This window comes from Chelon labrosus (assembly GCF_963514085.1).
Source record: "Chelon labrosus genome assembly, chromosome: 14".
NCBI lineage: Eukaryota > Metazoa > Chordata > Actinopteri > Mugiliformes > Mugilidae > Chelon > Chelon labrosus.
The window spans coordinates 20,776,244-20,786,952 of record NC_140347.1 but is presented as its reverse complement, the minus strand read 5'-3'; the positions used below and the strand labels follow the sequence as shown (position 1 = coordinate 20,786,952).

The 10,709-nt window shown below is 45.3% G+C and overlaps 1 protein-coding gene across 2 annotated transcripts in view; it reads right to left on the bottom strand.

The window, feature by feature from the left end:
- Nucleotides 1–2,918: 2,918 nt before the first annotated feature.
- Nucleotides 2,919–10,709, bottom strand: part of phip (PHIP subunit of CUL4-Ring ligase complex) — a 33,320-nt gene continuing 25,529 nt past the window's right edge. For both annotated transcript variants that reach the window (XM_084560630.1, XM_084560631.1), the window contains 12 exons: nucleotides 10,126–10,187; nucleotides 9,842–10,030; nucleotides 9,110–9,230; nucleotides 8,897–9,022; nucleotides 8,727–8,802; nucleotides 8,290–8,349; nucleotides 8,003–8,155; nucleotides 7,406–7,558; nucleotides 7,083–7,294; nucleotides 6,739–6,980; nucleotides 6,149–6,292; nucleotides 2,919–5,484 (listed from right to left, as the gene is read on the bottom strand). In XM_084560630.1, the coding sequence (XP_084416756.1) occupies nucleotides 4,775–5,484; nucleotides 6,149–6,292; nucleotides 6,739–6,980; nucleotides 7,083–7,294; nucleotides 7,406–7,558; nucleotides 8,003–8,155; nucleotides 8,290–8,349; nucleotides 8,727–8,802; nucleotides 8,897–9,022; nucleotides 9,110–9,230; nucleotides 9,842–10,030; nucleotides 10,126–10,187 (2,248 nt within the window). In that variant the 3' untranslated portion in view covers nucleotides 2,919–4,774. The remainder of the gene's footprint in view (nucleotides 5,485–6,148; nucleotides 6,293–6,738; nucleotides 6,981–7,082; nucleotides 7,295–7,405; nucleotides 7,559–8,002; nucleotides 8,156–8,289; nucleotides 8,350–8,726; nucleotides 8,803–8,896; nucleotides 9,023–9,109; nucleotides 9,231–9,841; nucleotides 10,031–10,125; nucleotides 10,188–10,709) is intronic.

Genomic DNA, 10,709 nt, shown 5'->3' with positions numbered 1-10,709 from the left:
AGAGCCGAGACCGAAGGATCCGGGTGGGGAGGTGTTTTCCGCGCGCAGTTACCATGTGGCGACGCAAGGTGGAAGAGTTGTTCATTCACAGGACAGGGCTATATATATATATATACAGATCAGGCATAATATTATGACCACCTGGCTAAAATTGTGTAGGTCTCCCTTGTGTACCTCCAAAACAGCTCTGCGTCCTGTTCCCATCAAGGAGTGTCACTGCTATGGCGGGGGGTGGGGGGGCCTGGTCTGGTCTAGGTGGGTGCTACATGTCTAAGTAACATCCACATGAATGAATGCCAGGTCCAAATGTCCCAGCAGGACATTGGATTGTCACAAAATGGTATTTACTTCTCCTGTCAGTGGTTTTAATGTTGTGGCTGATCGGTGTATGCAGCAGATTTAAACTGAAATTCTTCTTTTAGATTGTTTTCAGCTTACGCCCCTGATTGTGTGAATGACGCGATTTCTTCAGATGCCACAAAAAAAAAGAAACAAGCAGAAGTAAGAGTAGATATGGAAACACAACTGTTTATTTACTTAAAATATTGGTATGAACTAACAGGACAGCAGTACTCCCCTACACATACATTCTAGCTTTATGCTTCTTTTTTGCATTAATTCCTTTATATATAAAAAGTATCCAAACTAACAAAGACGACCTCATCGATCAGCTCCCTCCCCCCCGTGTTCCGTTCTCGTTCAGTTCTCTCTCACTCTCTCTCTTTCTCGTCCTCGCCCCCAAAAATGCTTCCCGGGTGGCTCACATGCAGCCACTTCACGAACGCACACACGCACCCACAAACGCACACACACACACACACTGTGACCTTTAACCTCCGATCAAACACTGTGACGGCCGGTCAGAGGCCACGGACGGAACGACTCTGCCGCACGTTGGCGCTGGATACACGGACGTTTGCACGAGGAAGTAGAAGTGCGGCTCTGAACTGCTGAGCCAGTGATTCAAAAGTTCTTGATAAAAGTAAGGTATGATCAAGACACCAAATGTAGTACCTTCTTTTAAGGCCCTTTTAAAATGATTAGTGTATATTATCGGTGATCTGAAGAGGATGGTGTGGTAGTAGACGTCCACTTTGGCTCACTGACATATGGTTGTCCATTCCCTTACTAACTGGAGAAATGTACCATTGTCACTTGCAGTTAGTTCTTAATTCAAGACGGGCACATCACCAGTATACAGTGCCGTGCCTATATTCACCCCATTAAGGTTTTTATCACTTTTATAAAAGGAATCGTGGTCTATATAAAGTGGCTTTTCGACAAAAGAATGTACGGCTTTGTTTTGGATACACCATGACCTGGATGACTGAGGACTTTTGCTAAAAATGTACAAAAACAACTCTTCGCTGTCAGAGTGTGAACAGATTTCTACAAAGTAATGTCAGTTAATTACAATTATAGATTGTAAAATGATGGGCTGGGTAAGTATTCGCCCAGACGTGCAGTCAACTGGTGCTAGTATGTCTCAAGTGGCTGTAGTACATACATATAGAATCAGGTAAACCATGAGGACAAAATGAAAAGTACTTTTTGAAAAGTAGAAGTTACAGGATGGATTCAAAATTATTGTCCAAGTCACTGAACACACCCTCGAGTTCAGTTAAATCCATCGCTAAGAAATGGAAGGAACATGGCACATGTGTAAATCTGACTAGAGCAGGCCGTCCTGTGTCACAAACAAGTGCAAAAAGGAGACTAGTGTGAGACGTCGCCAAGACACCTATGGCTACTCTGAAGGAGTTTAAATCTTCAGATAGGACAGACTGTGCATACAATGACTGCTGCACTCCAGTCAACGCTTTATAGGAGAGAAGGCCACTGTTGAAGAAAGTTGGCCCTCAGTGCTGTGACTGCTGGCAAGGGTGAATCTAATAAATACTAGACTAGAAGGGGATGAATAGAAGCTAAATTCTGTTGACCACGATTCCATTTATATAAGCAACAAAAGCTTATAAAAAATCACTGCAAATGCTGATGATTCCAGACTATACTTTCCTTTAGTTAGCTAGTGTAAACACCGTGTTCGGAAATAACACCGTACCGCGAACTTGAGAAGCCAGGGGTCAGCAATTTAGCTCCCGCACTCTACTCCTGGTAATCTGTGCATACGTGATCATTTGCGACTGAGACAGAAGCAAAATCCAAAACCTTTATGTGCATATGAAGAGTTTAATTAACTTTATGAATGAGAGCCACGGGTAAATTGAAAAAAACTGCTTCCTACAAATTCGCAAAAATCCCACACCTCATTAAAAAAAAAAAAAAAAAAAAAGATTTCACATCTGTCACTTGAAAAGGAAAGACTCAGTGTTTCAGGCCGTTTCAGTTTGGAGTAAAACTCTTCATATACACGGTACAAACCAAGCGTTTGTGAGGCTAACTGAAATAAGTGCGGCAGAGCGTAATCCCGTCTCCACAGATGCAGCCACTGATGCGTCGTCCTGTACGGCAGGGACACGGACAGAAAACACATTATACGTAAAACAGCTCGACGAGCTCACTATGGAGACAATAAAACCTCTTTAGAAAAGAAACACATTCAAAAGCCATGTTCGAAAACTTCAGTGCCCAAAGACAGAATTTGGCGTTGACAAATCCATAATAAAAATTACAACAACAACAAACAAAAACCAATCATAAACAGATGATATATGTTTAGTAATATGTGATCTATGAAATGAATAGGGTGTATATAGATGCTACGGTCCAGTTCTCCCCAGTCTCATCACCCAACACAAGTGGAAAGGTTTTGGCATTCACTTGCTCCATGCTGGGGAAGGAAAAACAGAAATAATGTCTAAAAATGGAGGCCGCCATCCATTATGAACTGTTGCACAAAGAGTGGCATGATTTCTCTATCATGATCCCCCCCCCCCCCCCCCTCTTGTTCAAGCCAGTCGGGTCCAGTCCAGTCCCCGAAGTCCAGTTCTCTGAACCCGGCGACGAGCCGAACCAGGAGGTCAAAGAAATAATAAAACAACAAAAGAAGGAAGGCCTCGAAAAGGAGAAACGGGAGGATTCAATATGCCAGAGTAGCAAAGGCACACAATCAGAAAGATGAATATAAGACTTGTCTCTCTCCGCCGGGTTTGCTTTCCGTCCAGATTCGGTCCAGTTTGATCCGACTCCGTCCTGTTTGCTTTTCACCCATGAGAAAGTGCTAGAACATGCGAGACAGAATCGTGTGCGTGTGTGTGTGTGTGTGTGTGTAGTCACCGGAGAAACATATCGACACGCTGAAAGTTCATTTCTATATGTTAACAGTTTTTACACATGGTTACTCCCTAAGACTGCATTGATAACCGGTCTGTGGTAAGTGCATCTCAAAGCTAGTCACCCCAAAGCTCCTCCCATCTGTACCTTAGGTATAAACTGACGATAGGTTGGTTATAGGATAATATATCAACATGGATAATGGTACGTGTACTACGACAGTAAATTCTTTCCACTTCTATAAATACATTTCTTTGAGAGGTTTCACAACGATCAAACTGTATGCCACTGTTTGCACGCTGAAAGTGAATGACACGCTCCGTTGTGTTCTAAACACGCACGCTCCTCCCGCCACGCGCTCTCGCATAGTCACTATGTAAGTTCACACACCGACAGGCACATGTACTTTGCAGGGCAGAGGCCAAGCACGCGTACACACACGCGCACGCACGCACGCACAGACACACACGCACGCACGCACGCACGCCCACACCAAAGACATAAAGGCACAAGGTATTGCTAATGTTTAGGACGCGTTGAAACACGATCTACGTAGGCGTGGATGACCCCTTACACCCATGCATCCTTTCTCTCCTCGTCACAGTAAAAACAGCTTCCGGGGGAAAACGATAAAATAATAATAAAAAAAAAAAGAGAAAAGATGCTTCTAACTGACATGCAAAGACGGAACCGCACGCACGCACATGGATAGTAAACAAAACCTACAGATCTACAGTACCTACGAAGGTACGCCATTTGGTATTTTAGCGCAGACATACACGCTCAAGTCAGCCAATGTGTAAGACTTCCAAAACAGAGAGCCGATCATCACGTACAAATCTTAGAAAAAGCAGAGAGCAGGTTGTATAAAAAAAGAGTGGGGACAATGAAGAGTGGGGGCTGGGAGGGTGGGTGGGTGGGGAGGGGGGCAAAGGACGTTGTTAGGCAAGCGGTCTGTGGTCCATCCCAGACCTAACAGTTTCAGCTCCGCGGGCATCTTTGATCTACCCAGCAGAGACGCTTGAAAAGTCCTCAAAAATAGTAAGATACATCCGGTCTCCTCATGATTTCTTCAAGTACTAAAAGTCTGTTCAACAACTGTCTGGCCCGGTCTGACACCGAACTGCGGTTAAGGTCAGACGGACATCAAGAGTGGTTGACTGGACAGGAGTGAGTCACAACACCACCAGCGTAAGACTCTGTGCGCTCCTGTGGGATCCAACATGGATCAATAATGTAGGAACAAATGAACATGCCATCGGTTGACGTTCTGATGTGCGCACTGTGCACAGAGGAAGGTGGGGGGGGGGGCAGCGCGAGGAGTGGACAGGTAACTGAACAGTTTCTTTCTCTGTAGCCACACAGCTTCAAATAGCAGCAGCGGGACCAGGGGCTCCCCAGATGTACACACACACATGTAAGCGTACACAAATGCATACGACGCAAAGCACGACCTCCTTGTCTCGAGCCGCCACTCCTCCGGCACGTTCGCTCCAAAATCTCAGCTGGATTTCTTCTCTCAGAGCAGTCGACTGTTCTCTTACCAGCCTATAAGGTTGGCTTTGGCCTTTTCTGTCAGTTTGCGGACGCGTCCCTTTGAGGAGGTCCCAAAGGTTATTGATGAGTCCTCGAACAGCAGCTGCCTCTGCTCCTCCTCAGAGTCCTCCTCCATGTACCAGGCTGACCGTCGCCCTTGGTTCCGTGTGCGCATGGACCCTCCAGACCCTTCCCCTGACTCCTCCTTCGGAGACTCCCTCCGACTGGGTCGCTGAGAAGGAGTCTGTGGAGGAGGTGTGACTTCCTCGTTGGCTCTCCTGCTGCTCCTCCTCAGCGGCGAGGGCTCAGGCGACTCAGGGGGAGGAGCAGGTTCCTCAGTTCTTACCATTCGGGGCCGGCCGCGCCGTCTAGGTGTGGACGGCATGCCAGAGTCCGACAGCACAGAGGTCTCCTGTGCGGAAGACGTCCCACCCTCATCGCCTGTGGAGTGGTCGAGCTCATCGTCAGGGGTGGAGCTCCTGCGGTTGCCGCTCCTTCCCATCTCCTCCAGCTCCTGCTTGCTCTTCCTGCCTCTTTTCTTGCCAGGCGGGCGACCTCTGGGTCTTGAAGGGCTGGCTGGAGTTGTGGCTTCTGGAGGACTCAGTGGCGGATCCATTTTGGACTTGCGCCCCCTTCTACCCACACCCAGAGTCATATGACTACTGTGGCCATTCAGGTGGACTGTGCTCTGAGATGAAGGACTGGGAGGGGAACCTAAGAGGGAAAAGGATTGAGAGGGAAGGACGAGAGGAAGAAAATACAGATAAGTGGCAGACATGCGACATTAAATGTCTAATTTATGACTTTAATCATAAACCATAAACCGGGCAATCTGATCTCAAGTGGCCAGCTTAAAGCATAGCTGTGAACACACCGAGGACCCACTGAAGTCGTATTTGATTGAGCCGATCTGTGACCACATTTGGAGGTCTGAACCACATTCGTTCGGTAGTGTGAGCTTTGTGCGGGTCTCTAAAATAACTAACATCAGGGGGGAGATTAATAAATAAATAAATAAATAACTTGTGTGATTTCAATGAGAGACTTCAGAGCTTGTCCCAAAATATGTATCATTTCCCCCAAGTCATGACATGTAGACAACAAACAGCTGTTCACGGTTCTGATACAGGGGTAGAGATTCATTAAAGACAGCAGCTGTTACAATATTCTTCTGCGCCCCAAATGATGTCTGCGTTTATTTGCATGAAAATAGCACAAAACTGAGATCAGATCTCAAATGATGGCTGTGGAGATGTATTTTAACGCCAGGTGTGAACACAGAGGAAGTTGAGGTGGACACTTGAGATGTGACTGCCCAGGTCGGATGTTACTGCAAGGTCTGAACAGGGCCTTTCACATCCTTTGTGACACTACCTACCAGGTGTGAGTCGCACAGGCGTCCTGAGCTTCCGACGAGTGCTTCCGCTGCTACTTTCTGCGGGCTGGGAGGGTGTCACTTTTTCGGGAGCTGGTGGTGGTGCAGCTGATACAGAGTTATGAGCCCGCAACGAGCGAGTAGACTCTGGTGATGGTAGACAGAGACAATAGAGTCATATGAACAATGTGCTCTGCAATAAACTTAATTCATTTTGGAGGGGAAAAAAAGGAGTCTGATTAGCTTAGCTTAGCAAGAATACATATTGAGGTATAAGATTAACCTAGCTCTAAGGTAACTAAATCTATCTACCAACACTTCACGTCTAAAGATCACAAATTTATTTGTGAAAATGGTTCAAAAACCAAATGGTTTTAAGCGTGACTGTATGCCAGACTATTTCTAGGTCTGGCTTGATCATTCATGCAGGATTATTTCCACTGTAAGACTGCCAGACAACTAAGCTAACAAGCAGCTTCGTCAACGTACGTTCAATCTTCTCATCTAATTCCCAGAAAGAAAAATCCTATTTCTTTTTACATTAACAGACTGCATCTTTAATATGTATTATTTATAACTGAATATAGTCTCACCTGATGTGCTAGGTGTGTTGTTTGTGGTGACTTGTGAGGAGGATGAGGAGGGAGGAGAGTGCGTGGAATGGCGTGCAGCACTGCGCGTGCGCCCCGGAGGCGGCGCGTCCACCTTGCCGTTGACCAGCTGAGGCGGCTGTTTCACTGGGAGGCTCTGTCTCAGGGAGGAGGGCCGTGGAGAAGCCGGCGACGGCTCCCTCTTAGCGGTTACCCTGGACGAAACACGTCTCTTCCTCTCTGGGCTAGAGGCGCCAGAAGCAGGAGAAGATTATTAGAAATCGATCTTTACAGAAAACAAGACAAATATTGTGTTTAGTGATAAAGCTAAAGGTCATTTCTTTTACCTGGATGCGGTGCTGCTTGCGGGAGACTCGCTCCTTCTCCTCCTCCTCTTCATTGCATGCCGTGTCTGTCTGTCTGTAGTGTGTCGTGTCTGTCTGTCGGAGCCCTGTCTGGTCAGTTTATCTGTCAGGCCGTGGATGGCCTTGTAATCAGCCAGGATGGAGCTGACATGCTCCTCAAACAGTGCAGAAAGCCTCAGGCTCATGCTGTATATCTGCAGACACAACAAAGAAAATGCATTTATTCATTTTATTTACGGAGCCATTAAATGGATGCTGGATGTAATAGGAAATATGGAAAAGTAGTTAGTTCATGCAGCTCTCACCCGAGACTTCTTACTGGGCGTGTAAGCTTTGGAGTTACTAAAAATTAGCCTGACGTCTTTGCAGAGCTCGATGGGTGTTTGGTACTTTCCTTCCGTCAGAGTGTTGAGAACAGTGCCAAAGTCCATTGGTGATTCAATTATTTGCAGGTAGTCCTTGGAGAAGCAGAGGGAAGAATATTTCATTTAAAGGTATCAAGGGATGAGAACAGCATAAGAAGTAGAGGAGGGGGTGAAGAAGTGAGAGATTTGGGGGGATTTGGGGTTTCCCTTTAAATGGACCGGAGAAAAAAACTAAACCAACAACAAAGGAATTCCACCTGTCTCCTGTTAACAAGAGAACTAAAAGCCACTAAAGCTGTGAGCCTGTTCACAGTTTTCTCCTTCACTACTTCTACACCTGTTCCATTAGGGCTTCATTTCAGATGCTGACTGAAGAGGCTTGTTCTTCAGACCAAACAATCACTTTGCACCACATGGTTTAACTAAACTTCAAGTATTTACAAACTGTACATAACGGGACCTAAAATGCAAATCACTGCAACACCAATGGAAATTCACAATGAGCTAAACTCTCTCTCTCTCTGAGGCGCTGCATACCGGGTACTCTCGAAGGTCCACGGGTTCTCTGAAGGGCTCTGAGTCTTCACACTGAAAGATGAGATCCAGCAGCTCCTTACAGCGCCCCCTCCACGCATGAGGGTCGTAGGAAGGAGGTCGGGTCCGCAGTTGCCGCTGCATGGGTCGACGGCCCTGCATAAAAAAAATACGTAATGAAGAAAATGCAGCATGTTATAGAAAGCATCCTCCTCTTCTTTAGATGTTGGATTATGTGACACCACAGATGAATCCAAATAGTGTGGTATTATTAAGATTTGAGCGTATACCTTATGGTTTCGTGTGGATGTTCCAGGAGTATTAGTATCTTCATCCTCTTCCTCATCATCCTACAAACAAGAGAAAAAACACTTACAGTAATAATACTCATGAATCATAGACTGCTACACAACAGAAAATTGCTGATTTACAGACAAACTTAAGGGTTTGTGTGTTGTTGGGGTATTTAAGCTCTCAAAATAGATGACCTAAGAGCACAAATTGGACAGTAAATACTTTTATAGCCCTTTGTAAGTAACATTTACAAAACGGAAACAGTGTTTGCTACTAAAAATGTTATGTATTGCACAACGACTACATCTTCAAGAAAGAATTAACAAGAAAATGAAAAGTGAAACTAATTGCTTTTAATCATGTTTGGTACTGATACTGTCCTGGATAATGCTTAGCTAAAATGCAATGTAAAACAATATATATGCAAATGCACCTCATCTTCAGAGTCAGAGAAGGTGGCCTTCTTCATGGTTTTGTAGAGGGGCATGAGGTCCGTCAGACTTTGGTCCCTGGTACACAAACAGGAAAAGGGACAATGAGTCGGGACGATGAAACATGAATGACTGTGCCTTATTAATAATACTCCACATCTAACACACTCACTTAATGAACTGCAGCATGAGGTCAGAGACAAACTTGGCAGTGGTGACGATGAATGATCCCGGCTCGTTGAACGTCTGGGCGTTGTGTTCGATGTAGCGAAGCTCCCACATCAGAGAGGAAAGCCGTCTTAAAAGAAAATCAAATCAAATACAGCATTGTTAAAACGTCATTCACATACACGTGCTGCATCTAATGCGACCTCGGGTTAAGTACCTGTAAAAGCGGTTCACCAGCCTTTGGCGTATAGTGCTGAGGTCAGTGACGTAGGCCACTACTGTGCAGTACGTGGGGTAAGCTTGAAGGTCCACCGGAAAGGCAAATGGTGCTGCCACATCTGAGAGTGGAGAGTTTAACAAGGGTCAAGATGGCGGAGACGTCTTTGTCTCCTTTCAAATAAAACGTGCACATCCAACATTACATCAATAATCACATACAGCATATTTGCTTTAATTCCTATTATCCTAAATATTTTCACCTCATACTAAAAACGCACCAAAAATGAATCCTGTACTGTAATCCAGCTGCAGCATGAAGCGTAGGAGTAAAAGGGTGAGCTCTCGAAGGATTAGATGTGCTGGCTGTGGGTGCTTGTGTGTGTTTAGTCCATAAACTGTCACTAGAGGGAGCCCTCAGACCAGCATTCCTCCACAGGGAGGATTGCAGTAATTCAAAGTCTGTGTCTAATATGACATTACATCACTTGACGGGAATTCAAGCGAGCACCTCAATATTTAGCTCGACACTTTCAGCTTATTTCTTTTCACATATGATCCACAGTGCTGGCTCATGCTGATGAGCTCAGAGGTGACTCATGTTGTGGAGAGTACCGCCGCCGCTGCCGCTGCTCCTTTACGAGAAATGAGCCCTCGTGGCTTGCCTCCACGTCCCTGCTTAGCTGACATAAATGGATTGTTATTTCCACAGGGGGGGCTGATGACGACGTACCGAGTGTGCAGAGCTGGTCGATGGCTTTGATGATGCGTTCGCACTCGTCTGAGCGCGCACGGCAGCCCCATTCTCCATCCAGGGGGACGTACAGCAGCTCCTTCTGCTCCTCTTCCGTCAGCGGGACACTCAGTCCCAACTCCTCAGGGAAGGTGGCTGCAGCGAGCGAACGAGCAGAAGGAGACAAAACTTCAAAAATGAAAATTGTTAAGAAACGTTGTTAAAATACACTCACTGGCCAAAACATTAGCGTGCTGTAGCGTGGGTGCATTTTAGATATTTACCATCATCTGGGATAGGCTCCATATCCCAAGGACTCATCTTCTCCGTGTCTCCATTATCCCAGCTGAATGGGAAACAGGGTTAACATGAATCATCAGCATGCAGTCAATCAACATTGCAGTCTTTGTGCACGATATTGGCTCTGTATTTTCTGTAGGTGACGTGCGAGACTGCAGACACTGATGTTCCTCTCTCAGTCTAAAAAGCATGTCATTCTCTAACAAGATTTTTAAAATAATGCGTGACAGTGACGAGCTCTGTGTAACTCTAAAGGATGCTTATTAATCCTTCAAACTGGAACGTCACTAACAATGAAGGTTCAGCAATAAGAAACAAAGTTAAAGTTATTGTAAACATCAAATTCAAACTGTCGTTTTGGATGAATGTGTTAAGCTTCTTGAAATATTCGAGTCTTAAAGTGTTCATGTAGTTAATGAAATCTGTGGGAAGAGAATACATGGAGCGCCATAAAAAAAAAAGAAACCTGTAAAAGAATAAGCGGAACTATAAAAAACAATAAATTACATGATAAGTATATTTTTAAAAATTACACAAAAAAGCACAAACGAAATTACATAGAGTTATT